At 35.5% G+C, this 27,351-nt stretch overlaps 1 protein-coding gene across 18 annotated transcripts in view; it reads left to right on the top strand.

Moving 5' to 3' along the window:
* Positions 1–27,351, top strand: part of BBS9 (Bardet-Biedl syndrome 9) — a 783,674-nt gene that overhangs the window by 110,992 nt on the left and 645,331 nt on the right. For all 18 annotated transcript variants that reach the window (XR_003118601.1, XM_025379701.1, XM_025379706.1 and 15 more), the window contains one exon: positions 25,292–25,466. Coding sequence is in view for 17 of the 18 variants with exons in the window: in XM_025379701.1 (XP_025235486.1) it covers positions 25,292–25,466 (175 nt within the window). In the remaining variant the exon portion in view is untranslated. The remainder of the gene's footprint in view (positions 1–25,291; positions 25,467–27,351) is intronic.

Raw genomic sequence — 27,351 nt, 5'->3', positions numbered from 1 at the left:
AGCATTTATTCCTTCCCTTCTATTTTTGTCAGAGTATTTAAGATTTACCCTCTTAGCAACTGTATACAATACAATATTTTTAACTATATTCACATTGTTTTACATTAGATCTTCAGAAGCTATTCATCTTGCATAGCTGAAGCTTTGTCCCCCTTGAAATCTATCATCTATCATATATAGATGTCTATCTAGATATTTATCATCTATCTTATTACCTATCTCCATTCCTCCATCTATCCACACACACACATACATTAATATACATGTACATATATGTATATGTGTGTATATATGAGTATATACAAACACAAGTAAAAACATTTGAAAATTTTAAGGTTTGAATGGCATAATGGCAGTCTCAAGGGAATAGAGAAAAAGTTCTTGGGAAATACTGATTTTTTTCAACATTCATTGTTTCATCATAGAAATTTGTTTGAATGGAAGATAGTAAAAGTAGTGATTTTATAATATAATCATTTTTTCTCCTTTAATTTGGCATTGATTATATATTTTGGTTTTGAATTTAATATGTGACAAGTATATTTTAGCATTTTATTAGAGGAAGTGCTTACTGACTTTTAGATGTGAAAATGCCATTAAGTAAGGGATTCTACTGGTTATCTGAGGACATGGACCCAAAGAAACAATATGTTTAATGTTTTTTAGGAGTGAGAATTTTGTGTTTGGTAGCATTGAATAGTTTAAGTGGCATCATTTATGTTTACACATGAAAATATATATTCTTCTATTCCCCTTCCTGTTTATTTTTTTATGACAGGATTCAGATCTGAGGTCTTTTGAAAGTCCACCTGAGGTAGGTCATGAAGGGGTTGCCTTTTTCTTCAGCAGGAGGTGGCAATCTTAGCACATTTACTCTAACTAAAACCAGAATCCAGTGTTTTACTAGGGAATTTATTATTACTTTTAAGCAATGAGAATTTTGAACTTGGGAGTAGAGTTTTCTTTTATAAACCTTATAGTACATTTGGGCCTCAGAATTGAAAAAGGCTGTTGACTGCCCATTGTGCACGAAAAAGGTTAAAAGTCATCATGTTAGTAGTTTTGTGGCATTCTTTTTCATTATAGTGCTTGTTTTATGGGTTTTATAAGGATGCATTAAAATGTAGCAGCTTCTGTTGGAATAAAATTAAATTAAGTTTCTGGCTTTACTGGCCACTTTTTTGTCCTTGACAAAATCAACTGGACTTTTAAAGTGATCCACATGAGTGAAGATGGAAATATGTATGCACTGACAGATTCAAAGTCACTGAGGTAGTGGGTACACATACCAGAAGTGAAGGGGAAAAGTAAAGTTGATTCCAGACTCTTAGTAACCTTTACCTGAAATGCTTGTTTATTTTCTGCCAAATTTTATATATTTTTAAAATTATATAAACAATCTTTTTACTTTTTACTTTGTGTGACAGGAAACTGGCTTAGCATGTCTTTATTCATGAACTTTAGATATATAGCTCTTTTTAAGTGATGAAAATTAATGAAACTACTTTAAGAAGTATTTTTCCTTATTACAACGCTACTGTATTGTTTATAAGTTAGAGAATACAAGGTTGGGCACGGTGGCTTATGCCTGTAATCCCAGCACTTTGGGAGGCTGAGGCGGGCGACCACCTGTGGTCGGGAGTTCAAAACCAGCCTGACCAACATGGAGAAACCCCATCTCTACTAAAAATACAAAATTAGCTGGGCGTGATGCCTGCAATCCCAGCTACTCAGGAGGCTGAGGTAGGAGAATTGCTCAAACCCAGGAGGCGGAGCCTGCAGTGAGCCGAGATGGCATCATTGCACTCCAGCCTGGGCGACAGAATGATACTCTGTCTCAAGAAAAAAAAAAAGAAAAAAAATTAGAGAATACAGTTAAATGAATACAAAACAATTACGACTGTGGATATTGTTAAATTTTATGACTAATTGTGATTGCTAATTCAGAATTTAATATATTTATTTATATACACATGCATACTTTAAACAAAACGAGTTCTACTGTTCATTATAAGCTTTTTCCCTTACAATATACTGTGCCTATCCTTCTATGGCAATATGTATAAATCTACCTTATCATTTAAAAAACACGTAATTTATGAATATTTATACAACATATTGTAATATGTGCTAGTAGGATTGTTTTTATTTTTAATGTATTTTTAATTGACAAATAATTTTATATATTAATGGGGTAGAATGTAATATTTTGATCTATGTATACATTATAGAAAGATTAAATCAAGCTAATTACCATATCCACAACCTCACCAACTTATTTTTTGTGTGTGTGTGTGTGGTGAGAACATTAAAAATCTGTTCTTTTAGCAATTTTGAAATATACATTACATTATTATTAACTGTGGTCACCACGCAGTGCAATAGATCATTAAAACTTACTCCTCCAGTCTAATAGAAACTTTGTACCCTTTTACCTCATCATTTTTAATGGCATACAATTTGTGTTTTACACATGCATATACATTATAATTAATCAATCATTTGTTGATGTATAGCTAATGCTTTCAGTAGTTTTTATATTTATAAATCATTGAACTTATTTGTAATTCTTTACATATTTGTTAAAATTATAAAATGAATACATTTTTGTTGAAACAAAACTGAAAAGTTCCTTTCATTTCCATTCTGCAGATGGAATCTGACTCTTTTGCTAAGGTAAATGAAATAGTGAGCAACCTTGCACTTGTATACAATGTTCAATGTGTTTTTAAACATATTTGATTTTGTTTTATGTTGTTTTACATAAATGAGATCCCTTTGTATATTAGCTTGTAACTTCCTCATTTCAGTTACATGGACATCTTTTCATGTCCAAACACATAGACTTTTGTTCTTCTTTGAGCTGTGAACAATTCTGTATTTGGATATTTCATTATTTAGTCATTGAGATTGCTTCTAAAATTTCAGTTGTGGACAGTGTGTTTTTGCATTGGTTCACTCTGCCTTAGTATGTATGCCTTCACAGTAAAGTTCATGGGTGTGTATCCTCTTGATCTCTCTGTGACATATATTTTAGCATTTACACTTAATTTCACTTAGGAGTAGTGGTATGTGTTGATCTTGTGGTGGAAAATAGAGGCAGATGGCTAAATATTCTAGAAAGTTTACAGAGAGCTTGATCAAATAAGCTCAGAGGAAGAGGTTCCTCACTTCAGGATTACCACGTTCATTTAGTACCTTCTTTAACAACCATTTAAATTAACCTTCTTACTGAAAGCCCATGTGACTAATGGAAGATTTTCATAGACTTTTCCCTCTGTGAAAATAAATTGATAAAGGTTCAGGAGTTATCAGCTCTAAGTATGCTTCTCGGTAATGGATACTTATTCAAACTTTTATTCTTGTGACAATCAAGGTCAGTAGAAGTCTGGCTTTTTGATGGTTGAGATGACAGATTTCAGTGGATAGAAACAGGGCTTCTCTAGAAATTGTGTCAACTGCTTTCTGATGAGGTGAAAACCTGCTCTTTCTGTCCTCTCTTCTCTCCCTCTCCTCCCTCAACCTCAAGAATAGAGAGCCATTTCATATACAGTGGACACTGTTTGCTCCATTAAATAAGAATAGTCTTTTCAGACTGGTTGCTTATTATCTAAGTACTTTTGGAAAGAGGGATATAAATAAGCCAATATTTAGGTCACCATTTTTGCTAAAAAATCTTCTAACACATTTGCCTTCTTGCCAAGATTCAATACACATGTTTGAACATGTGATTTTAAAAAATGTATGCCCAGACTTTGGTCATCATGTCCCATGGCAGAGTCAGTCATTGGTCTTTTTTTTTTTTTTTTGAGACCGGGTTTCGCTCTTGCTGCCCAGGCTGGAGTGCAATGGCACGATCTTGGCTCACCGCAACCTCCACCTCCTGGTTTCAAGCAATTCCCCTGCCTCAGCCTCCTGAGTAGCTGGGATTACAGGCATGGGCCACCGTGCTCGGCTAATTTTTGTATTTTTTTTTAGTAGAGACAGGGTTTCTCCATGTTGGTCAGGCTGGTCTCGAACTCCTGACCTCAGGTTATCCGCCCGCTTCGGCCTCCCAAAGTGCTGGGATTACAGGTGTGAGCCACCTCGCCTGGCCCTTGTTTTTATTTTAACTTAAGTAACATGCTCATTGTAGAAAACTTCATATGAAGTTTGTGTTAAGAGGGAAAAAAGTATTTTCTCTTTTTGCCACTGAGAGCTTTAACCAAATGAGTATTTTGGGATATTTGTTTAGCCTTTTTACTGTGAATTTATATGCCGTAAAGTGGATTCATATTGTATTTACTCATTTATAGTCCTTTTCTTACTTTTAAGAATATTGTGAGCACTTCCCCACGTCAATAATTACTCTATTGCAATATAAATCTAAATGGTTGTAAAGAATTCTGTGGTATACCCCTATTAGTGGAATTGTTTCTAATATTTTGCTTAAAAAAAACTGTGGTTATAAATTACCAGTATTTGAATCTCTGCGAGTGTTCATCTCTGATATTTCTTTAGGATCAAATCCCAGGACTGGATAATTGGGACAAAAAGCATTTGAGACATGCTTTAAATTGTCTTATGTCACAGAGATGGGCTTAGTTTATGTTTTCATCAGCTGTGTGTAATATCTGTGCCAAAACCAGGTAGTATCATTTTTTAAAAGTTTTTAAAAGTTCCTAATCTTTGTCAGGCAAAAATGACATATTTGCATAATTTATAACAATAATAAAAAATATATTGGGGACTTACTTGGTGCTACTACTTATGACTACACTAAGGATTTAAACTAAACTTTCTCACTTAATCCTCAAAGCAACCCTGTAAAATAGGTGATCATTCTCCTTTTAGGCATGAGAAAATTTAAGATTGGCAAGATTAAGCAATCTGCCCATGAACACATAGCCTATGAGTGTTGGGTTATCTTTTTAACATTTTTTTTCTTTTTTTTGAGACAGAGTCTTGCTTTGTTACCAGGCTACCAGGCTGGAGTGCAGTGGTGCAGTCTCAGCTCACTGCAACATCCGACTCCCTGGTTCAAGCGATTCTCCTGCCTCAGCCTCCCAAGTAGCTGGGATTACAGGCGTGTGCCACCATGCCCCAACTTTGCTTATTTGCTTAACATACAGGTGTTTTAATTTTTTATTATATCAAATATTTTAATCTTTTGTTATGGCTTCTCATCTTTGTATTCTCGTTAAGACCTTTCCTATACTAACATTCTAAAATATTTTTATATATTTTCTTAAATTTATTTTTAGATATAGACTAGGCATGGTGGCCCACATCTATAATCCCAGTGCTTTGGGAGTCTGAGGCAGGCAGATTGCTTGAGGCCAGGAATTCAAGACCAGCCTGAGCAATGTAGACCCCATCTCTAAAAATATATAAAAAATTAGCCAGGCATGGTGGTGCTGAACACCTGTAGTCTCAGCTGCTTTGGAGGCTGAGGTAGGAGGATCCCATGAGTCCAGGCATTTGAGGCTGCAGTGGTTGTGCCACTGTACTCCAGTCTGGGTGACAGAGCAAGACCCTGTCTTAAAAAAATTTTTTTAAAGATTTGATTTACAGTAGGGCTCCTGTTCCCCACCTCCCAAACATTTATCCAGTTGTCCAGGCACCTTTTATGAATATTATTTTTTCATATGCTAAATTCCCATAGTCATTAATTTATTTTTAGGCTATTTATTTCCTTTGATTTATTTGTCTGTAGTTTATCTATAATGAATGCTATACCATATAAAAATATTAACGTACAGTTTGCTGTGTAGGAGGACTAATCATTCTTCATTGTTTTCTTTTGTTTCTTTTTTTTTTTTTTTTGAGACAGGGTCTCGCTATGTTGCCCAAAGTGGAGTGCAGTGGCATGATCATGGCTCACTGCAGTTTTGACATCTTGGGCTCAACTGATCCTCTCACCTTAGTTTCCTGAGTAGCTGGGACGACAGGCAGGTGCCACCCTGCCCGGCTAATTTTTTTATTTTGTAGAGATGAGGTCTTGCTGTGTTTCCCAGGATGGTCTTGAACTCCTTGGCTCAAGCAATTCTCCCACCTTGGCCTCCCAAAGTTCTGGGATTACAGGCGTGTGCCACTGGGCCTACCCATTGTTCTTCTAAAAAATTTCTGTGTTATTTTTGCTCCTTTTCACTTCCCCTTTGAACTTTAAAAGATAGTTTATTGAGTTCCATGAAAAAAATTATTTTAGAATATTGTTTGGCATTGCATTGTATCTATAAATTATATTAATGCGTAACTGGCATGTTTGTGATATAATTTTTGCCATCCAGGAACACAGTATGTCTTATTTATTTAGGTATTCTTTTATGTCTTTCAGTAAAAATTTTGCAGTTTACCTGTATTAGTTTTTTGGTTGGTTAGATCTTCTCTCTTTCCTCTCCACCCCACTTGCTCACTTCCTTCTTTTCTTCCATTTATGTACCAGCACCCTGGTAGGCACTATGGATACAAAATCGAGGTTTTTGGCTTCTCTAAGTTTGGGGAGGGAGATAAACATTAAGTAGATAATAATTAAGTAGATAGCAATAGGTGTCAAATCACAACTATTATGAGGGAAAAGATACCATGTTAATAAGGATATATCTTAGGAGTATATTACTTAATTTGACCTTACTTAATTTAACCTTCCTGAGCAGTCAAGATCTCAAAGTTGACCTAGAGTCAGTGTGTTGGGATCCTAATTGCTTGGTGGCTATTGTGAATGAAATCTTTGTTTTATTACTTTAAAACATTTTTTGGAGGGGAGGGCAAGAAGAAGACTAGGTAGGCAAAGCTATGTTGATAGTTATTTTTCCTACACAATAGATAACATTGCACTCTACTCTGGCTTCCATTGATAGAAAGAAGTCAGCTTTCAGTCTTTCTATTTGCTTTTAAGACATTCTGTGTGCTTCTGCAGTTTCTTATCAGGTGTCTAAGGGAGGATTTATTTTTATTTGTCCTATTTGGGATTTATTGGACTTAAAGCTGGATTAGCATTGGTGACTTTCAACAGTTCTAGATAATTCTCAGCCATTATTTCTTTGAATGTAGCCTTTTCCATATTTTTTCTATTATGTACTTGTGAAAATCCAGTTAGATATAAGTGAGACCATTTTACCCTATTGTTTTCTCTTAACTTCACGTGTATTTTCCATTCATCTCTATTGTTTTGATGCATCGTGGATTTTTTTAGATTTGTTTTGCTTTCTAAATCACTGCTAGTTACAAATTTTTATTAAAACTGCTCTTAGAGTTTTGTTAAGTTTGTTCACTCTTAATTATTATATTTTTTATTTCTCAAAGTTCTGTTTGTTCTTTTAAAAATTTTGCTTGGTCATTGATAAGGTCTCTTAATCATTTTTAATACCTGCTTTTATTTCTTTCAACAGAAAGTGTAATATTTTTATATTTTCTGTCAATTTCAGTACATGAAGTCTTTGCAGTTTTCATCCTGTTCTCTATTATTTTTGCTGTTTCTTGGTCCTGTTGCCTTCAATTTTTTGTGTATTGTAACTTTGACTTTGAGGTCATATTCTTTTGAACATTATCAGTGGGAATGATTGGTGTCTTTCTTCAAAGATTTGAGTAAACTTTTGTCAGATGTTTGGTGGTACTTCTAACCCAGTATCACTTTATACTAAAATCACAGATTGAGGTTTCTTGGGTCGTCCAATAGAATGAATTTAGTCTGCAAACCCACATTAAAATCAGTTTGGGGTTTATGAATTCTTAGGATAGATTTTTTTTTTTTTTCCTTCATCTGGTTCCAAGTTTTGAGATGTGTACTTTATTTTGCTTTCTCCTGGGCTTGAGGGGGAATGCTATTTACAAGTTCTCCTTACAGTAGAGGTAGAGCTCTTTGTGGTCTTTGCTTTATACTGGGGAGATAAAGTCAATATAAGGATCTACTAGATTCCCCACAAAACGTGGTCCACACGTTTTTTCTCCTTTACTGTATCTCATTTGAGAGCATGAAAACTGAAGCTTATGGTTGTCTGATAGGAAAATGCCCCAGCAGCAATTTTTACCTTTATGGGGTTCACACTTTTACTTAGTTTTTAGCTTCTAAATTTTATTTACTTTTTTGTTTGCAGCATATTGGTGTACTTAAAAGTACTGCTTTGAACAAACATTTTATACGATAATTTTAGTGTGAGAATCAGGGTATTATCTGCTATTCGTCTCCTCTACTTGTCCTCTACTTATTGTTTGATTTTATTTACATTTGCAAGCAATTAACAAAGAATTCAGCATCAAGTTTTGTCTGCTAAAGTGAAACATTTAACATTTTATATTTAAATTAGATATTGCTTATAAGCATATAAAGTGTTATTGTAATGATAGACTATGTTTAATTTTGAATCATAAAGGAATTTAGAAATTATGTCATTAGGTACCTACACTATGCGTAACATTCAGTTGGAGAAACAGTAGGAAGATTAGAAGACGTGGTGTTGAGTTCTGGCCCTGCTACTTACCAGCTGTGTGTCCTTTAACAAATCATTTGAACTTTCTTGAGCCTTAGGTCTCTCCACAGTAAATGAGGACAATAATTCTTGACCTTCCCAAGTTACAGAATAGTTGGATGTGCTAATAATATATGGACCAGAGTTGTAAATGGCTGTTACTGTTAATTCTGAAGTCTTTCATTTGGTTCTGTTAATTTCATTGGACTTCTGTGAGAAAAGGTCATCAATGCATTCATAGATTGCTACCGTTGTTCCTCATACCCTCTTAAAACCTGTCTCAATTCTTTAGACTTCCTTGTTTAATTTCCTCTTTGCATGACATTGGAGGTCAGTTAACTTTTAGATCACAGAGCAGAAACCAAGAATTTTGAAAGCTGATTTAGAAATATCTATTGGAATATACAAGGAGTGTTATGTAGTTACACATGTCCTTCACATTCATATCTGATGCAGCTGAATTCCTGTGTTTTAAGTCATAAAATAAAGCCAGTCTTTGATAGAGAATAGTAAAAGCCTATGCAGTATCCAATTCATATTGGGAAGATTTTTGATGGGATTGTATTTCGTACTTGTCAGCAGAGGGAGCCTTTGTCTCACTTTTTGATTCCAGAAGTCATAGTAGTGAGATTTTAAAAAGCCGGAATACTTATGGGAAATGCTTGTTTCTCACCTAGGCCTGAGTAGGAATCAGTTTTTCTTTTGTTCCTGGAAATGAAAAACTTTTTGTTTTTGTTTTCTGAGTTCTTTATAGTAGTTGCTCCCAAGTTCCTTAAAAATGGTTAATGCTGAGTTGTAACAGGTTCTCAATTGCTATCCTCTGTTAAAGTTTTGGATGGTCTTAAGATAATGGACGAAAAAGAGCTAACGTAAGTAAGTTAAAGCTAAAATTTGTTAAGTTAGAGGACTGTACTTAGTGCTGACATTTTTTACTTCCTACTTATTTGTATTAGTATTGTCTTTTAAGAGAATATTGGTGATTATAATCTATTTCTTAAAAAAAGTTTCCTGATTGGGGCCGGGCTTACGCCTATGATCTCAGCACTTTGGGAAGCCAAGGTGGGCAGATCACCTGAGGTCAGGAGGTTCAGGACCAACCTGGCCAACTAACATGATGAAACCCTGTCTCTAATAAAAAATACAAAAATTAGCTAGAAGTGGTGGCACATGGCTGTAGTCCCAGCTACTCAGGAGGCTGAGGCAGGAGAATTGCCTGAACCCAGGAGGTAGAGGTTGCAGTGAGCTGAGATTGTGCCACTGCACTCCAGCCTGGGTGACAGAGCGAGACTCCATCTCAAAAAAACAAACAAACAATCAAACAAACAAACAAAAATCCTGATTGGGCATTTTACAAGGTTGACAACCCTATCATGTTCTCCAGTAGTTTCTGAAATGTGTTTGGGCATTTTACAAGGTTGACAACCCTATCATGTTCTCCAGTAGTTTCTGAAATGTTACAGTTGAATGAAATTCATGAGCCCAGGAATCACAGTTTTACTGAGTACTTTAGTGAATAAAAATGGACATTTCTGAATTGAACCATTTCCAACTTCCTGGCACATTTTTTCCTAACCTTCCTCTGAGATCTTTTCTGTCCTTTGGTATGTAAAGAGTGAGACTTAATAACTAAATTATCTGATATCCAAGGTATAAATAAGTGTGTATGCTGGGGGAAGTTGGTTTGATACTTTTTAAAAAGCGTGCTAAATTTCAATTTAAGATTGGCATACATTCCTACCATGTTCTATGTACTGTACCAGGTAGTTAATTCTCTCCTCCCCTCCTTTAGTCTTCCTAGTTACCCAGTGGGGTATAGAGGTTATAATAAGGCTTGTTTTGCATTTGAAGATACCGACTGAATGAAATTAAACAAAGTACCCAAGTCACATATCTAGGATGTGTCTGTGAAAGCCAGAATTCCAAACCTTATCATCTTGTGTTTCTGATTCAAAAATCATTGCCCCTTCCACTACTTATTGGTACTATATCTACATTTGATACTCTTTCCATATTTGTTCAGTTTGTTGTTTTATGATGTACCATCCTGCTTTGGAAACAGGAAACAGTCAGGGAGTATCCTAATTAGTGCCCCATTTTGGTACTTTGCCTGCTGATAATAATCACTTGTTTGGTATTGAAAAGAAAAAGACTTTGCACCCAGGCTCTAATAATTATTAGAGCTTTAAGTTTAATCTGAGTATGCTTTTGAAGTCAGAGTTTTATGAAATACTAAGGGATCTAAGGATCATTTTGCTCCTTTGGTGTCCACTTTTGGCTTCCACAATTTATTCTTTGTGGTTGAATGATTTTTCTCCTAATTTGTATATTTTCCTTGTAGGGCTCTCAGCTATGCTTCCTTTATTTCCTATTTTTTTATATTGTCTTTCCAGTAGGCTTTCTGTCTTTATTTTTTTTTTTAAGAGCAACTGAACCTTAATCTTTCCACTCTCTTCTTAATAGATCTTAGTGTACCTAGTGTTATGTATACAATGAGTACTTAGTCTTTTGATTTAGTTCTAACTCTGTAATACCGAGATGGATACTAAACTCGGTAATAATTTTGAATCACAGTCTCTTAAGTGTCACATGCCAAAAGTAATTATTTCAGAACTTTCACCATATGTTATTTTTACTTTGATGCTATTCATTCAATAAATACTTTTGGTTCTAGTGGATACGAGGGGCTATCAGGGATGGAGAGGCATGGTGAATAAAACATAATGGCACTTGTTACAGAGTTTTCATGTGAATATAGTGATACTTTCAAACATTTTGGTCCTCTTGGTGATAATTCATATTGCTAATCTAGAACTACAGTTTGACATAGTTTCTTGTTTTCATGATGGTTCAATTTAGTTAAACAGATATTTTTGGAGCACCAACATGTAAGAGACTGTGCTCAATGCTATGAGCTAGAGAATGAAAAGAAAATTAGCTTCTCTTTAAGGACTTATGATGTAAGGGCATTTAGGGCAGGGTTATTTTACTTGGAGTATTTGGCTGATGGGGCTGGGTGAGAGGGAATACTATGTTTATTTAGCAGACATACACTGAGGAGTTCTTTTGGATATCTTGTTTATGAATTTATACTTAATTCTAGAGGTACTAGAATATCTTGGGAGTTTTTGAGTGGGTTGATAACGTGATTGCATTTGTATATTAAGATGAATATTTTGGTATATTTGTCTCTATGACTTCTACTAAACATACGGTATTTTAACTACTTCCCTTAGAAGAAACCAAAGAAATTTAAGAGACCAAACAATGGCTAAATTGCACATTGAAGTCTGTGATAGGAATGGACAGTTCAGGAAATTTAATGTCATAATTGTCCCTAATTCATTTTGATTTGCCTTTTAAAACCTTGTAAGTTTAAATCATGTTGAAACTCAGCTGATAATTTCCTGGCTTTAGTTTTTTTTTTTTTTCTACAACATTAATTAATTGGTCACAGTGAGTTCATTGTAAACTAAGGTTTTTTTCTTGTTTCTTCTTTTGATATGCTAATGATTTAAGATTAACAGAGTTGATAATATGTAAAAAGCAAATAGCTTTGAAGTTAATGCTTTATGAGACTGATATTATTGCAAGTGAGGAATATTTATACAAAATAAAGTATTTAATTTTTTTTTGTTTTTTAATATTTTTGGAGTATTCTCTGGGGTCTTGTCCTGATTGGCTATTACCTTGAGTAGTTTACCTTACTTTGAAACTGGTTATATTTTTTAAATTTATGCCTCAAAGTTATAGTCATTCTTCAATAATTTTTCTTTTGGATAAAGGAGAAGAAAGGAATGCTAAAGTATACGGGCTCTTCTGTATGATGTTGTCTGTCTTGTCTTTCTTAGGGAGTCATCCTGTAAGAAAATATCAATATTCGGGTGGGGGAAGGGAGAGAGAGGAAGAGAGAGAATATGAATGTGAGTGTGTGTGTTGGGGTTGTGGTTGTGCAAACAGAGACAGCTCATTCCCCATTCCCAGATTCTGGCACACTCACAGTATTCTTCTTTAGAGATTTCAATTGTTAGCATGTTAAGAAAATTACTATTTTGAGTAAAGTTAACTTAAAATAGGCAGAAAATCATTTGAACAACCAACAGTTCCCACAGACCTAAGTTCCGAGGGTCTTCTCATAGTTTTTAAAGTCTTAACCCCCCCCCCCCCACCCATTTTTGGCAAAAAAGATGAATTTCTGAGTGTGTATGTATGTGTGTATATATATATATGTGTGTGTGTGTGTGTGTGTGCATGCACTCTTTCTCACATTAAATTTTATCCATTTTTCTCTGAAGGAATTTTTTCCCTTTATTTTTAAGTTTTTCAATTTTAAGTTTGGTCTATAAGGAATAGAATAACCCAGTAATATCAATTACTTAACATTTGGTGAATGCTTACTAGGTACTAGGCAGTATGTATTTTAATTATATTTAATCCTTATTGCAGTATCATGTAATATTCTCTTCTATTAGTTTACAGATGAAGAAACTGATAGAGCTCCCAGTGGTCTGGGATAAGGATGCAGCAAACTTGTCCTCAAGTTGTGGCTTTGCCATCAGTTCTAATGAGCATGTCATCTTCATCACCAGTGTCTCTCTGCACCCAGTCCCTCCCCTCCCAACACCTTCCACATACGTCTTTTTAAATCCATATTTCTCTGCATGGTGTTCCATCTGCTTTTGCTTCTCTAATTGCTTGGCAAACTCTTTCTCAACCTGCAAGACCCAGTGTTCTGAAGCCTTTTAATCATCCTCCCATAGCCTTTTAAATTACTTTAATATATCTCTGTTCTTACATTGTTGTACTATTTAATTAACTCCCATATTCACCCAACTTTCTGAGAGTAGTGACTGTGTCTCTCCTAGCACATACAAGGTGTACAATGAATGTTCATGGAATTTGTTGAATGAATATGAGTTATGGAAAATGTTATCAAAACTTTCATGATCGTTGCATCTGACAAAATAATTCACCCAGTATTTTGTGGATGCAAGCAATAATATAATGTTTAGGGCCTTCTTTTAAACTCTAGAATTGCATTCATATTGAACCCATCATATATAATGCTAATTTAATCAATGGTTGTAATTTTCTTATATTATGTTATTAACCTTGTTCACAGTTTAGGGGAAAAGACTGTGATAAATAGCTTGACAGAACACTTAGTAATGGTCTTTGTGAGGCAATTAAAGTTTGCTATTAAAATTAGACACATTAAAATGTCAAAAGACAAGTTCATAGGAGAAGTTAATATGTAGACTTAAATTTTATTTTCTTGTATCTTAAAGCAATTAGTCTCATGAGGCTATTTATTGGAGTAACACTTGATTTATAGTTGAGAATTTGTGTAACTTTCCCTGGTGCATCATTTAAAATATTAGCTATTTAGCTCAACATATGCATTCTGTTTATTCATTTCTTCTGTTTGCTTCAGGTTTTAAAATGTATTTATTTATGCCTAAGATTTTAAACTTAGAATCTAATTGGATATTGCATTATTATTAGGCACTAATTATCTTTAGAATGTTCAAACAGAAACAGAATGTGAGGGAGAGAGTAATAAGAAAGAAGCTAGCTATTCTTTCAACTAATTAACAATTATTAGTTACTAAGCATAGCCAAATAGTAGCATGTATCTCAAAACTATGGTAGTAGTTTTATTTGCATGATGATATGAGTGAAAAGTACAAAAATGATATTTAATGGCAAATTTACAATCCAGCAAGCTCTAGATATCCATCTACTGTTTGTTTTTAAGGCAGTATCTGTTAGAATCCTACTCTGAATATTTTTATGTCTTTGTTCATAGCAAACATGTTGTATCATTTTTGAGGTAGGTTTGCAATAAAGATTAATGTGTTAGTGTTTCAGTCTTTCTGTAACAATAACAATTTTTTTTTCTGTGCCTGCGTAAAATGAGCAAAATGAGCGGAAGTTCCACAGACTTTTGGACTCTTCTGTTCTTATGTATCAGTCTCTTGATGTTTCCTGTCTGCCTTTTTGACTACCTATACAGCTGTTTTTTGTGTATTTTTCAGACTTGGAGAAAGACCAAATATTTTTGACAGCTGCATGCTGAACTGCATATATGCTTGGCCATAGGTCACGTTCGCATTTCTTCACTTGTATTTTTACTCAATGTGTAAAAGAAATATGAGCATAGAGAGATTCAAAAAACATGTAGCATGCTGAGTAATGGTAGTTTTCTTTCATGTTTGCCACACCACTTACTCTGCTGCATATATTCCACAGGAAGACAAAGACAGAGAAATGGAGTATATGGCATTCAGGACTGCCCTCCATGAGGCCCTTGTTGCCATAATAATGAAGGATGGAACATGTTCTGGGTCATGCATGGTAGAAAGAACTTCTGGGCAGGGGGGCACACACACACATACACACACACACACACTCCTACACTTCATGAATAGATTATAATTTTCATGAATAGATTATAGTTTAATAGAGAAGACTGTTAAATTTAGCTGTCTGATTAACATTTAGTTGATTACCAGTTTATGCATCATGTTAAAGCTTTGACTATATGATATTTTAATGCCAGAAAATGAGACATACTATTTAATAAATGTTCATGATATGAAGCCGCCATAATGGAACTTTTCTGCCTCTACCCACTCCCCGCAACGCCACAGGCATGAATTTCTTTTTGCCTTTGAAAATGAAAAATAATTGATTTTTAAAATTCTCTCAAATTGATCTTGGTCAGTTCTTTCTCAATTTGTTTCCAGATCTTACAAGTAATATTTCAAATCACAACAGTTGTTTTTCTCTTATTGTGCTCAAAATGACTAGAATAAAATCCAGATTTTAAATTCTGGTGAAATCTCCTAGTTTTTTCCTATTTAAAAATTATTTTTTCCTGTATGGTTTCAGCATAATTTTTGAGGAGACATTGTTAAGATATTGTCATCTTTTCAATTTGTGCTTTTATGGTTCATGGTCTGTTGGTGAAACATGACCCATTGCACTGTGGATCAAGTATAACTGCCTCTGCATCTTTTTCTGTGTTCCTTTTCCGTCCAATAATTTCCCTCTACTTTTACGTTTGACTGCTATTCACTCTGCCCATCTTTTGCAGTCCAGGGTGCATCCTATGTGTCATGAAACCTTTTCTGGGAATTTTATCGTAATGAAGTTCTTTGATTTTCAGCAGTGTTTAGTCTGTTTTACACCACTTAGATTTTGTATGTTAATGCATATTATTCTAACAAATGGATATGAATTTTCCCTCCCAGGTTTTCAGTGTATTATAATGGAGCCAGATGGATTCCTATTTGAATATTAGTTGTCACTTTCTAATTCTTTGACATTAGACAACTTGTTTAAGTTCTGTGGGTTTCAGTCTTCTCATGTATAAAATGGGACTATAGTCTACTTTTTAGAGTTATTAAAAATTATGACTAATAATGCCGTTTAAATGTTTAACAGAAGGCCAGAAATGTAACAGGTGCTCAGTAAATGGCAGTAGTAGTTAATATTGCTGTTGTTCTATATTTCTTACAGCTCCTGATATAATACTGAGCATGTGGTAAAGACTCTTTGAGTATGGTTCATGGCAAGGTCATTTAAATAGCTTCTGAAATCCCATTGCTTTTGTGAAGGCTTCCTGTTGGCTCTGCTCTGTCAGAATGACAAAACTTCCATGGCTTTTTCTGGACTGTTCTTTCTATTCCCATTATCTGTAAGGGGAGCCTTTGGTATGTATTCTGAAGTGGTTTCCAAAACAGTGATTTGAAGGATTTATTTATTTATTTTTGAGTAATGTTTTGGATCAATCCCTACATTTTTCTAAACATCAGTAGCCAAGATTGTAATAAATAAAGCATTTTTCACATACTTTGTATGCAGTGTGAAACACATGGAATAAAATCTCAGCCAATCTGAGGTACAGCTGAATAAATTATTTTGCCTAGCTTACTTCAGCTCAACAGACATTTATTAATGTATCTCCTATGTGCCAGGCATTTTATAGTTGCTGGATTTACAAAGATGAGTAAGATAGGGTTTCTGCCTTTGCATTAGTCCAGGGCAAATGAGAGACACAAAAACAGATCATTTCAATAGATGATGTATTCTAACATGGAGGTGGAATGGGGGCTCTGTGGGATCTCACATGGAGGGTGATTGAAGCGGAATGAGAAGACTTATGGGAAGATACGAGTCTTAGCCTGTGACGTCTCTCAGAGGAAAAATGCACTGATCACTTGATTCAGGGACAGAGACCTGAAACAAAGTGACTTCAGTATCTACAGGAATGAATTGCCTGCAGAGTTCAGAGGAAGATTTGGCTCCAGGTGAGGCCTGATGCACTGGCTCAAACAGTGTCTACCATGGCTCTCTCTTTTTTTATTTTTATTTTATTTTTTATCATACTTTATGTTCTAGGGTACATGTGCACAACGTGCAGGTTTGTTACATATGTATACATGCGCCATGTTGGTGTGCTGCACCCATTAACTTGTCATTTACATTAGGTATATCTCCTAATGCTATCCCTCCCCACTGCCCCCACCCCACAACAGGCCCTGGTGTGTGATGTTCCCCTTCCTGTGTCCAAGTGTTCTCACTGTTCAGTTCCCACCTGCGAGTGAGAACATGCGGTGTTTGGTTTTCTGTTCTTGCAATAGTTTGCTGAGAATGATGGTTTCCAGCTGCATCCTTGTCCCTAAAAAGGACACGAACTCATCCTTTTTTATGGCTGCATAGTGTTCCATGGTGTATATGTGCCACATTTTCTTAATCCAGTCTGTCATTGATGGACATTTGGGTTGGTTCCAAGTCTTTGCTATTGTGAATAGTGCCGCAATAAACATATGTGTGCGTGTGTCTTTATAGCAGCATGATTTATAATCCTTTGGGTATATCCCCAGTAATGGGATGGCTGGGTCAAATGGTATTTCTAGTTCTAGGTCCTTGAGGAATCACCACGCTGTCTTCCACAATGGTTGAACTAGTTTACAGTCCCACCAACAGTGTAAAAGTGTTCCTCTTTCTCCACAACCTCTCCAGCACCTGTTTTTTCCTGACTTTTTAATGATTGCCATTCTAACTGGTGTGAGATGGTATCTCATTGTGGTTTTGATTTGCATTTCTCTGATGGCGAGTGATGATGAACATTTTTTCTGTGTCTGTTGGCTGTATGATTGTCTTCTTTTGAGAAGTGTCTGTTCATATCCTTTGCCCACCTTTTGATGGGGTTGTTTGTTTTTTTCTTGTATATTTGATTGAGTTCTTTATAGGTTCTGGATATTAGCCCTTTGTCAGATGAGTAGATTGCAAAAATGTTCTCCCATTCAGTAGGTTCTCTGTTCACTCTGATGGTAGTTTCTTTTGCTGTGCAGAAGCTCTTTAGTTTAATGAGATCCCATTTGTCAATTTTGGCTTTTGTTGCCATTGCTTTTGATGTTTTAGACATGAAGTCCTTGCCCATGCCTATGTCCTGAGTGGTATTGCCTACATTTTCTTCTAGGGTTTTTTTTATGGTTTTAGGTCTAACATTTAAGTCTCTAATCCATCTTGAATTAATTTTTGTATAAGGTATAAGGAAGGGATCCAGTTTCAGCTTTCTACTTGTGGCTAGCCAGTTTTCCCAGCACCATTTATTAAACAGGGAATCCTTTCCCCATTTCTTGTTTTTGTCAGGTTTGTCAAAGATCAGATGGTTGTTGATGTGTGGTATTATTTCTGAGGGTTCTGTTCTGTTCCATTGGTCAATAGCTCTGTTTTGGTACCAGTACCATGCTGTTTTGGTTACTGTAGCCTTGTAGTATAGTTTGAAGTCAGGTAGCATGATGCCTCCAGCTTTGTTCTTTGGCTTAGGATTGTCTTGGCAATGCAGGCTCTTTCTTGGTTCCATATGAACTTTAAAGTAGTTTTTTCCATTTTTGTGAAGAAAATCATTGGTAGCTTAATGGGGATGGCACTGAATCTATAAATTACCTTGGGCAGTATGGCCATTTTCATGATATTGATTCTTCCTGTCCATGAGCATGGAATGTTCTTCCATTTGTTTGTGTCCTCTTTTATTTCACTGAGCAGTGGTTTGTAGTTCTCCTTGAAGAGGTCCTTCACATCTCTTGTAAGTTGGATTCCTAGGTATTTTGTTCTCTTTGAAGCAATTGTGAATGGGAGTTTACTCATGATTTGGCTCTCTGTTTGTCTGTTACTGGTGTATAAGAATGCTTGTGATTTTTGCACATTGATTTTGTATCCTGAGACTTTGCTGAAGTTGCTTATCAGCTTAAGGAGATTTTGGGCTGAGACAATGGGGTTTTCTAAATATACAGTCTTGTCATCTGCAAACAGGGACAATTTGACTTCCTCTTTTCGTAATTGAATACCCTTGATATCTTTCTCTTGCCTGGTTGCTCTAGCCAGAACTTCCACCACTATGTTGAATAGGAGTGGTGAGAGAGGGTATCCCTGTCTTGTGCCAGTTTTCAAAGGGAATGCTTCCAGTTTTTGCCCATTCAGTATGATATTGGCAGTGGGTTTGTCATAAATAGCTCTTATGGTTTTGAGATACATTCCATCAATAGCGAATTTATTGAGTTGTTGAAGGCCTTTTCTGCATCTCTTGAGATAATGACGTGGTTTTTGTCTTTGGTTCTGTTTATATGCTGGATTACGTTTATTGATTTGCGTATGTCGAACCAACCTTGCATCCCAGGGATGAAGCCCACTTGATCATGGTGGATAAACTTTTTGATGTGCTGCTTGATTCGGTTTGTCAGTATTTTATTGAGGATTTTTGCATCGATGTTCATCAGGGTTATTGGTCTAAAATTCTCTTTTTTTGTTGTGTCTCTGCCAGGCTTTTGGTATCTGGATGATGTTGGCCTCATAAAATGAGTTAGGGAGGATTTGCTCTTTTTCTATTGATTGGAATAATTTCAGAAGGAATAGTACCAGCTCCTCCTTGTACCTCTGGTAGAATTCTGCTGTGAATCTGTCTGGTCCTGGACTTTTTTTGGTTGGTAGGCTAGTACCATGGCTCTCTCTTAACTATGCTTTTGGAAAAGCCAAATGGCCTCTGTGATTCCATACCGTATGTTCCTCATTCATTACTCACCAGGGAAGAGTAACTTTTCCTCTAGTTCCAGCTAAAATTAGGGATTTCATTTTTCTCTCATTGGCTGTAAATTATCCTGAACCAGTCACTGTTGACTACTGGGGTACTAATTGGTTTACATAAGTCAGGGCCTTGTCTCAAGCTTAGAGTGAGGTCCATCTCACCCAAACCTTATGGCTGAGCATGAGGAGAGGAGAACAGATGACTTGGGGGAAGCTAGCAAATGTTTGCTAGATGAGGGGGAGAAAAGTTAAATGACCTTTGGAGGAAAGAAAATTTTGTAAACAAAAGGAAGGAAGTATGCATCATCATGATGTGTGTGGGAAATAGCAAGCAGTTAAACGTTAATACAACATGTAGTATAAGAGTTAGAAAATAATTATGGAAATAATAATATGTTTGGGTATTTTCCATTGTTAGGTCTAGTTTCCATACGTTATTTAATTCTCACAAGTTACTGAAGTAGTTACTCCATCTTGCAGATAAGGAAACTTGAGTCTAAGCCCACAGCTAATAATTGGTGGAGCTGGACTCAAACCTGGATTATTTGGCCTCAGAACCAGCCCACTTGGACTTTAATATCTTAAGTATTCTTCTCTATGTTGCTAGAGTTTCAGGAAATAGGACCTCTTCTACTATGCTGTATTAGGCTGTTCTCACATTGCTATAAAGAAATACCCATGACTGGTAATTTATAATTGGCTCACGGTTCTGCAGGCTGTACAGGAAGCATGATGCTGTGATCTGCTTGGCTTCTGGGGTGGTTTCAGGAAACTTACAATCACAGTGGAAGGCAAAGGGGGAGCACGCATGTCACATAGTGAGAGCAGGAGCAAGAGAGGGGGGGGGAGGTGCTACACACTTTTAAACAACAAGATGTCGTGAAAAGTCACTCACTATCATGAGAACAGTACCAAGGGGATGATGCTAAACCATTCATGAAGGACCACCCTCATGATCCGATCACCTCCCTCCCTCCAGGTTCCACCTCCAACATTGGAGATTACAATTTGACATGAGATTTGGACAGGGACACAGATCCAAACCATATCATATGCTAACAGGCCAGGTTTTCTCTGGGGTTCAGGCTTTCTTCAGGCCTTAGTTCTTCATCCTATCATGCTAAGGTAGTGGTTCTGAAACTTTAGCATGCACCATAGTAGTCTCTAGGCTTGTTAAAAACTAGCATTTCTGGGCTCTGTGACCAGAGTTTGTGATAAGGTAGGCCTAGATTGGTATCTTAGAATTGGCATTGCTGAGAAGTTCCTAGGTGATGCAAATGGTGCTGGTCTGGGGGCCACATTCTGAAGACTACCTCTTTGAGGTCTTTGGGAGACTGAAGATTTGTGGTACAATGATACCACATATTGAAATGAACACAAATTTTATTGGTACTTCTGCTTGCAAGTACACGTTTTGAGCTTATAGTCTTCAATAACACAGATATCAAGAGTATTATTTTGGTTACCGTAATATCCTCCACCATAGGTCAAGGTCATTGCATAAATGTTTCATATCTTAATAGAAAATGTATCAATATTTGTATTTACATACAAAATGTATATATTTACACTTAATTTTTGAAAACTTTTGTTGTGAAAAAGTATATAGAAAAAGTAACATGAACACCCATATTTCCACATCAACCATTGTAAATATATATGTATTTATACACATTTTTTTGATGAACCATTCGAAAGTGAGTTACACATCTTGCACCTCTTTACCATAAATACGTCAGCACACATCTCCCAATGAGAATATTTCACAACGCCATGATCACACTTAAGAAAATTAGCAAGAATTCCTTAATGTTATCAAACCTGCAGTCATATTCAAATTCCCCCAGTTGTCCCAATATCTTTCCTATACCTGTTATTTTTGGTACCAGGGTTCAGTTAAGTGAAACTAAATTTTAATAGACAGCAATGCGGGATGGATCTTTAGGCTCAGATTCTGGTTCCCTGTTATTTAAGATCCAGGTTTGGTTGCTTTAACAAAGGCTCGACTTAATGATGTCTGCAATAAGAAAGATGTTTGGCCAGGTGCGGTGGCTTAATGCCTGTAATTCCAGCACTTTGGAAGGCCGAGGTGAGCGGATCACATGAGGTCAGAAGTTCATGACCAGCCTGGCCAACATGGTGAAACCTCATCTTTACTAAAAATACAAAAATCAGTCGGGGGTGGTGGCGTGCTTGTAATCTTGGTTACTTGGGAGGCTGAGGCAGGAGGATTGCTTGAACCCGGGAGGAGGAGGTTGCAGTGAGCCAAGATCATGCCACTGCACTCACTCCAGCCTGGGCGAGGGGCGAGACTCTGTCTCAAAAAAAAAAAAAAAAAAATTTATTTCTGTCACATTTAACCATCTTAAACAAAGCGTTATTTTGGATGGCCGTGTGTCTCACGATAATTCATGATTCTACTACTAAAGAAAGAATGACTGTTGGGGGCAGCAGTTAGCATCTCTGCCAAAAGTTCTTTTTTGCAAAAAAAAAAGCTATACCAAACTATATTAAATCCACTTAATAATGACATTTCTCTTTTTGAGATATATAGGGTTCATAATTGCTCTTATGCTAACTGAGCCCAGACAGATGTTCTTTTTTGAATTATTTGATACGTGTTTTATAGATGTTCTCTTTTATTTTTGTTAGGGCATTAGCTGTCATTGCTCACAGCTGACAGTGCCTTCGCCCCCTTTCTAATTTACCACTTTCTTTTTTTCTGGGCTAGGGAAGCAGGTAATAATAACCCTCTTAATAATGCTATAATTTATTCTGTGTCTTATGTGTGCTATACTGTGTTAGGGACTTTGACATCTTACCTCTAACTTCGGAACTCTTTTTCTCAGCATTATTGAGATATGATTGATAAATAAAAATTGTATCTATTCAAGGTGTACAATGTGGTGTTCTGATATACATATACATTGTGTAATGATTACCAGAATCAAGCTAATTAACATATAAATCACTTCTCATAATTATGTTCTTTTTTCTGTGGTGAGAACAAAAATCTACTCGCTTAGCAAATTTCAAGTGTCCATTATTATTCACTGTAATCACTGTGCTGTGCATTAGGTCTCCAGAACGTATTCATATTATAACTGCAAGTGTATATCGTTTGACCAGTATTTCCTCATTTTCCCCATCCCTGAACCCTGGTAAGCACCCTGCTACTCTCTGTTTCTATGAATTTGACTTTTAAAAAATATTCCACATAGGAGTGAGATCATGTAGTGTTTGTCTTTTGTTGTCTGGCTTATTTCATTTAGCATAGTGTTCTCTAGGTTCGTCCACGTTGTTGTAAATGGCAGGAGTTCTTTCTTTTTTTCTAACATGTGAGGTGATATCTCATTGTGGTTTTTGTTTTACATTTCCCTGATAATTAGTGATGTTGAGCACCTTTTCATATACCTGTTGGCCATTTGTATATCTTATCTGGAAAAATGTCTATTCTTGTCCTTTACCCATTTTTGAATTGGTTTATTTGTTTTTTTGTTATTGAGTTGTGTGAGCTTCTTATATATTTTAGAGACTAATTGCTTATCAGATATATGGTTTGCAAATATTTTCTCCCATTATGTGCTTTTTATTGATTGTTTTCTTTGCTGTGCAGAAAATTTTTAGTTTGATGTAGTCCTCCCCCTTCTTTTTTGTTTTGCTTGTACTTTTGGTGTCCTATCCAAAAAATCATTGCCAAGACCAATGCCATGAAGCTTTTCGCCATATGTTTACCTTCCGGGAGTTTTGCAGCTTCAGATCTTAGGTTTAAATCTTAAACTACTTTGAGTGGATTTTGATTGTATAGTGTAGATAAGGATCCTTTTTTTTTTTTTTTTTGTATAGTGTAAGATAAGGATCTTTTGTGTGTGTGTGTGTGTGTAGTGTAAGATAAGGATCCTTTTTTTTTTTTTTTGCATGTGAATATCCAGTTTTCCCAGCACCACTTATTGAAGAGACTATTCTTTCACCATTGTGTATTCTTGGCGCCTTTGCTGAAGATTAACTGATAACCTTGGAGCTCTTATACAAATATACTTAATTTACAAATGAGAAGGCTGAAACTACAGGAATATCAGTAACTTGTTTATAAAAACGACAGTTGTTAGAACCATAATTAAAATAAGAATTGATGCCTTTATTGGGACCTGGGAATCCTACCTTTGAAAATTTGCATGATTTTTATTACAAAGACCTTGCAGCATTTATTTCGACTACTTAGAGGCATTTTTATACTTATACATTTTTGTTGATTGCAGACAGGTAGGTTTGCCAAATAGCTAGATGAGATTCTTTTTGTCTGATTGTGTCTCTGTGAATACATGTGTACAGCATGCATACACATACAGCATACATATAAACTCACATCTTTTTTGGAAACTTTTAATAGCATAGTGGATAAGGATAACATTAAAAAACAAAGCTTAGGCTGGGCGTGGAGGCTCATGCCTGTAGACCCAGCACTTTGGAAGGCCATGGTGGGCGGATCTTGAGGTCAAGAGATCGAGACCATCCTGGCCAACATTGTTGAAACCCTAAAAATACAAAATAATACTACTAAATACTACAAAAATACAAAAATTAGCTGGGCGTGGTGGCGCCCATAGTCCCAACTACTTGGGAGGCTGAGGCAGGAGAATCACTGGAACCCAGGAGGCGGAGGTTGTGGTGAGCTGAGATCATGCCACTGCACTCCAGCCTGGCCAGAGAGTGAGACTCTGTCTCAAAGACAAAAAAACAAAACAAAAAAACCCCCAAAAAACATTAACAACAACAAAAACAAAGCTTAAAACAGTAACTGTAAAGCCTACTATACATTATGAAAGAATCTGAGTATTGAGAGAATACTTTTCAAACAGCATTAATATAAACAATTTTTATCTCTCTAAAGAGAGATTCCTGAATGGTTCAGATGTGTGTTTAGTGAACATTCATTCGCAGACAATATTCATCCTAGAACGTCTTTCAGACTATTTAAGGTTGATAAATCTATTGTATTAGTTGAGATGGGTTAGAGTATAGTGCAGTAATAAGCACTGCAAAACTCGGTTTGCTCTCTCTCTTTTTTCTTTCTTTTTAGCCTCCTTTGGTGATATGTTTTCTTTTTAAGTTGCTTAGCTGTATGATTGTCCTTAGACAGATACAACAAGAAGAGTATCATCTATTTCTATGCAATTTGATATTTTTTGAGCTCTTTTTAAAATCTAAGTATACTATTTAAGATTGTCACTGATATTCAAGGTGATATAGAATAGTTATTATAGTACTTATTGTATATGGTGTATGAGCTAGAGATGACAAGGCACAAGACTGGCCTTTTATTTATTCCCTTAATGAGTAACTTAATTTTCCTCTAACATAATTTTTTCCTATGTAATACATTATAAGATATACTAATCACACTAGCAGGACATGAAAGGTTATAGTCACTAGATCTTTCTCAGATTAGGGACACTAAACTGTATCATAGAAATCATCATCATTTCCATCATCTCAGTAAATTTTAAGAACTGTGAATATTGTACTTAATATTGATAGACTAATGGTAGAAGACACCGCAGAATCAGTCTATAGTTGAGGGCAATCAGGGATTAGTATTTTTCACTATTAGTAATTTTCACACCCAATGCTGCTTAATGCTATGATTTATGTAAAATTGGTGCCTAAGACATACTTGTTGTAGATAGTGATTAATAAAAATATTATATTTATAAAAAGAATAGGCCATCTAATTTTCTCTAATTCTTCTTTAGGTCGAGATTTAATTTGCATCCAGTCTATGGATGGGATGCTGATGGTATTTGAGCAGGAGAGCTATGCTTTTGGAAGATTTCTCCCTGGCTTTCTTCTGCCTGGTCCTCTTGCCTACAGTTCCCGTACAGATTCCTTCATTACTGTCTCTTCCTGCCGACAAGTGGAAAGTTATAAGTAAGTTTGGATGTTAAATCTTTGGAATCATGATTTTTTGGTGTGTTTGTTGCTGACTAATTTTTGTCCACAAAGGGCTTCAATATCACAAATGAAAAAGAGATTGGTTTCTTTGACAAAATGTGATCGTGGTGACTTAGACAATATCATTTACTATTGTAAAATATTTGAAAGGCAATATAGAACAGTGGTTTGGGAGGCAGACCTGGATTGGAATCCTGATTTTACCACTCCAGATGTTTGATGGTTGCTGTCCTTATCCTGGCTCTAAAGGAGGTAATATTATTCATTTTGACAAGTTTGTTATAGGGATTAAATGTATGTCAAGTTACCACCCTGTAGAAAATGCTCAATGATTTTTGTCATTGTTCCTTGATACAGTAAATAATTAAACACAATGTTGAGTGAAAAAAGCCAAATTGAAGATTTAGCTGTGGAATGCTTTTATAATAAAAAGGAATGTGTGTGACATAGGAAAAATACTGGCATGAACTGTTAATATGAATGTTAATACTTTTTTAAAAGAACAATTCGTAGTATAAGTGAAGTATGAAAATGATCCTAGGCAAATAGTTTATACTTATTTGCTAGAAATTCTTATTGGTCGTGGTAAATTGTGTATGAGAGAGACCGTTTTCTTCTCTACCAGCTAGATTTAAATAAAAGTCAAGGTTTTGAGTTTTTGGAGAGGAAGGTTTTTATTGGCAGAGAGAATGGGGAAAAGAAAGTAGAAATTCATGCTGGGAAAAGAAATAGCCTTGGAGGGTTTCAGTGTCTTTAGTAGCTTTATTGTGTTACCTTACTGATGGCAACATTTAGATCTTTAAACATCTAAGCAGCACATCATTATAGCTTTTCAACATTATTTTTGGCCACATCATTTTTCCCAAGATGGGGAGAAGATATAAATTCATCAGGCAACAGATGTAAATTTTTGTCTTCAAGTTTCAATGTTGTGTATATAACAAGTTAATGCAGTTTTCTCTTCATAAGTAGCCATTTGCTTTTTGTAAATGACTAGGCACCTAGGGTTAAAACTCTGAAAATAAGTGAATATTTGTGAGTAAGCAGAATTTCACTGATTTAGGAAGTGTATCATCATGTAATATTCCGTCTATAATTCTTATGGCTTTTGTCCAAAGGAGATGATTGAATGGTGGCATTGCTACTGGTAATAAATAAAATATTATATTTATTTTGAGAGGTTGGAAAAAATATCTGTATAGTTTACTCAAGCCTGCCAAACTTCAACAATATTAGGAGATCTGCTTTTTAGCTTTCCACCCAGCTCTGTGCCTCACCTCCTGCCAACTAGTGCTATGCTAGGGTCACAGTACAAATATTTAAACACCCAGTTACTTACTCTTTGAAATATGTGCATAGGAATTAATTTGATAATAACTCTAGGAGTGATTGGATAAAGAAGTAATGTGTAGATTTCCTTAATGTGTGAGTTTAATCTAACAGAAGCTCACATTGTTTTAACTGTGGTAATTCTCCAACATACCAATCTATTAAATTCATCTTTGTCTTAGACTAAAAAAATGTACATGTTATCCATTATGTGGATCATTTATAATGGCAAAAATGCATGAGATATGAGATTATTGTGAAATGATGACAATCAAGAAGGTTTACAACATTAAGTAGTATGTTGTACTTATATATGCTTTCAACTTTGTAATAGATTATATTAAATGATAATCACTGCTGCATTTTTGGATTTTGGAGAAAGCATGAAAACTATAAGTTTGTTCTTTTGAGGTTTTATTAAATCTGTCTATATTCGGTTAATAGAATATAATCAGTTAATAGAATAGGCTTTAACACATAACTCATTTTCATTTTTGATATTGATACCTTTCATTTCTTTAAACCCCACTTA

This window comes from Theropithecus gelada, chromosome 3, assembly GCF_003255815.1.
Source record: "Theropithecus gelada isolate Dixy chromosome 3, Tgel_1.0, whole genome shotgun sequence".
In the NCBI taxonomy this organism is placed as follows: domain Eukaryota; kingdom Metazoa; phylum Chordata; class Mammalia; order Primates; family Cercopithecidae; genus Theropithecus; species Theropithecus gelada.
Note: the sequence above shows the minus strand (reverse complement) of the source record. Positions and strands in the feature narration are given on the sequence as shown.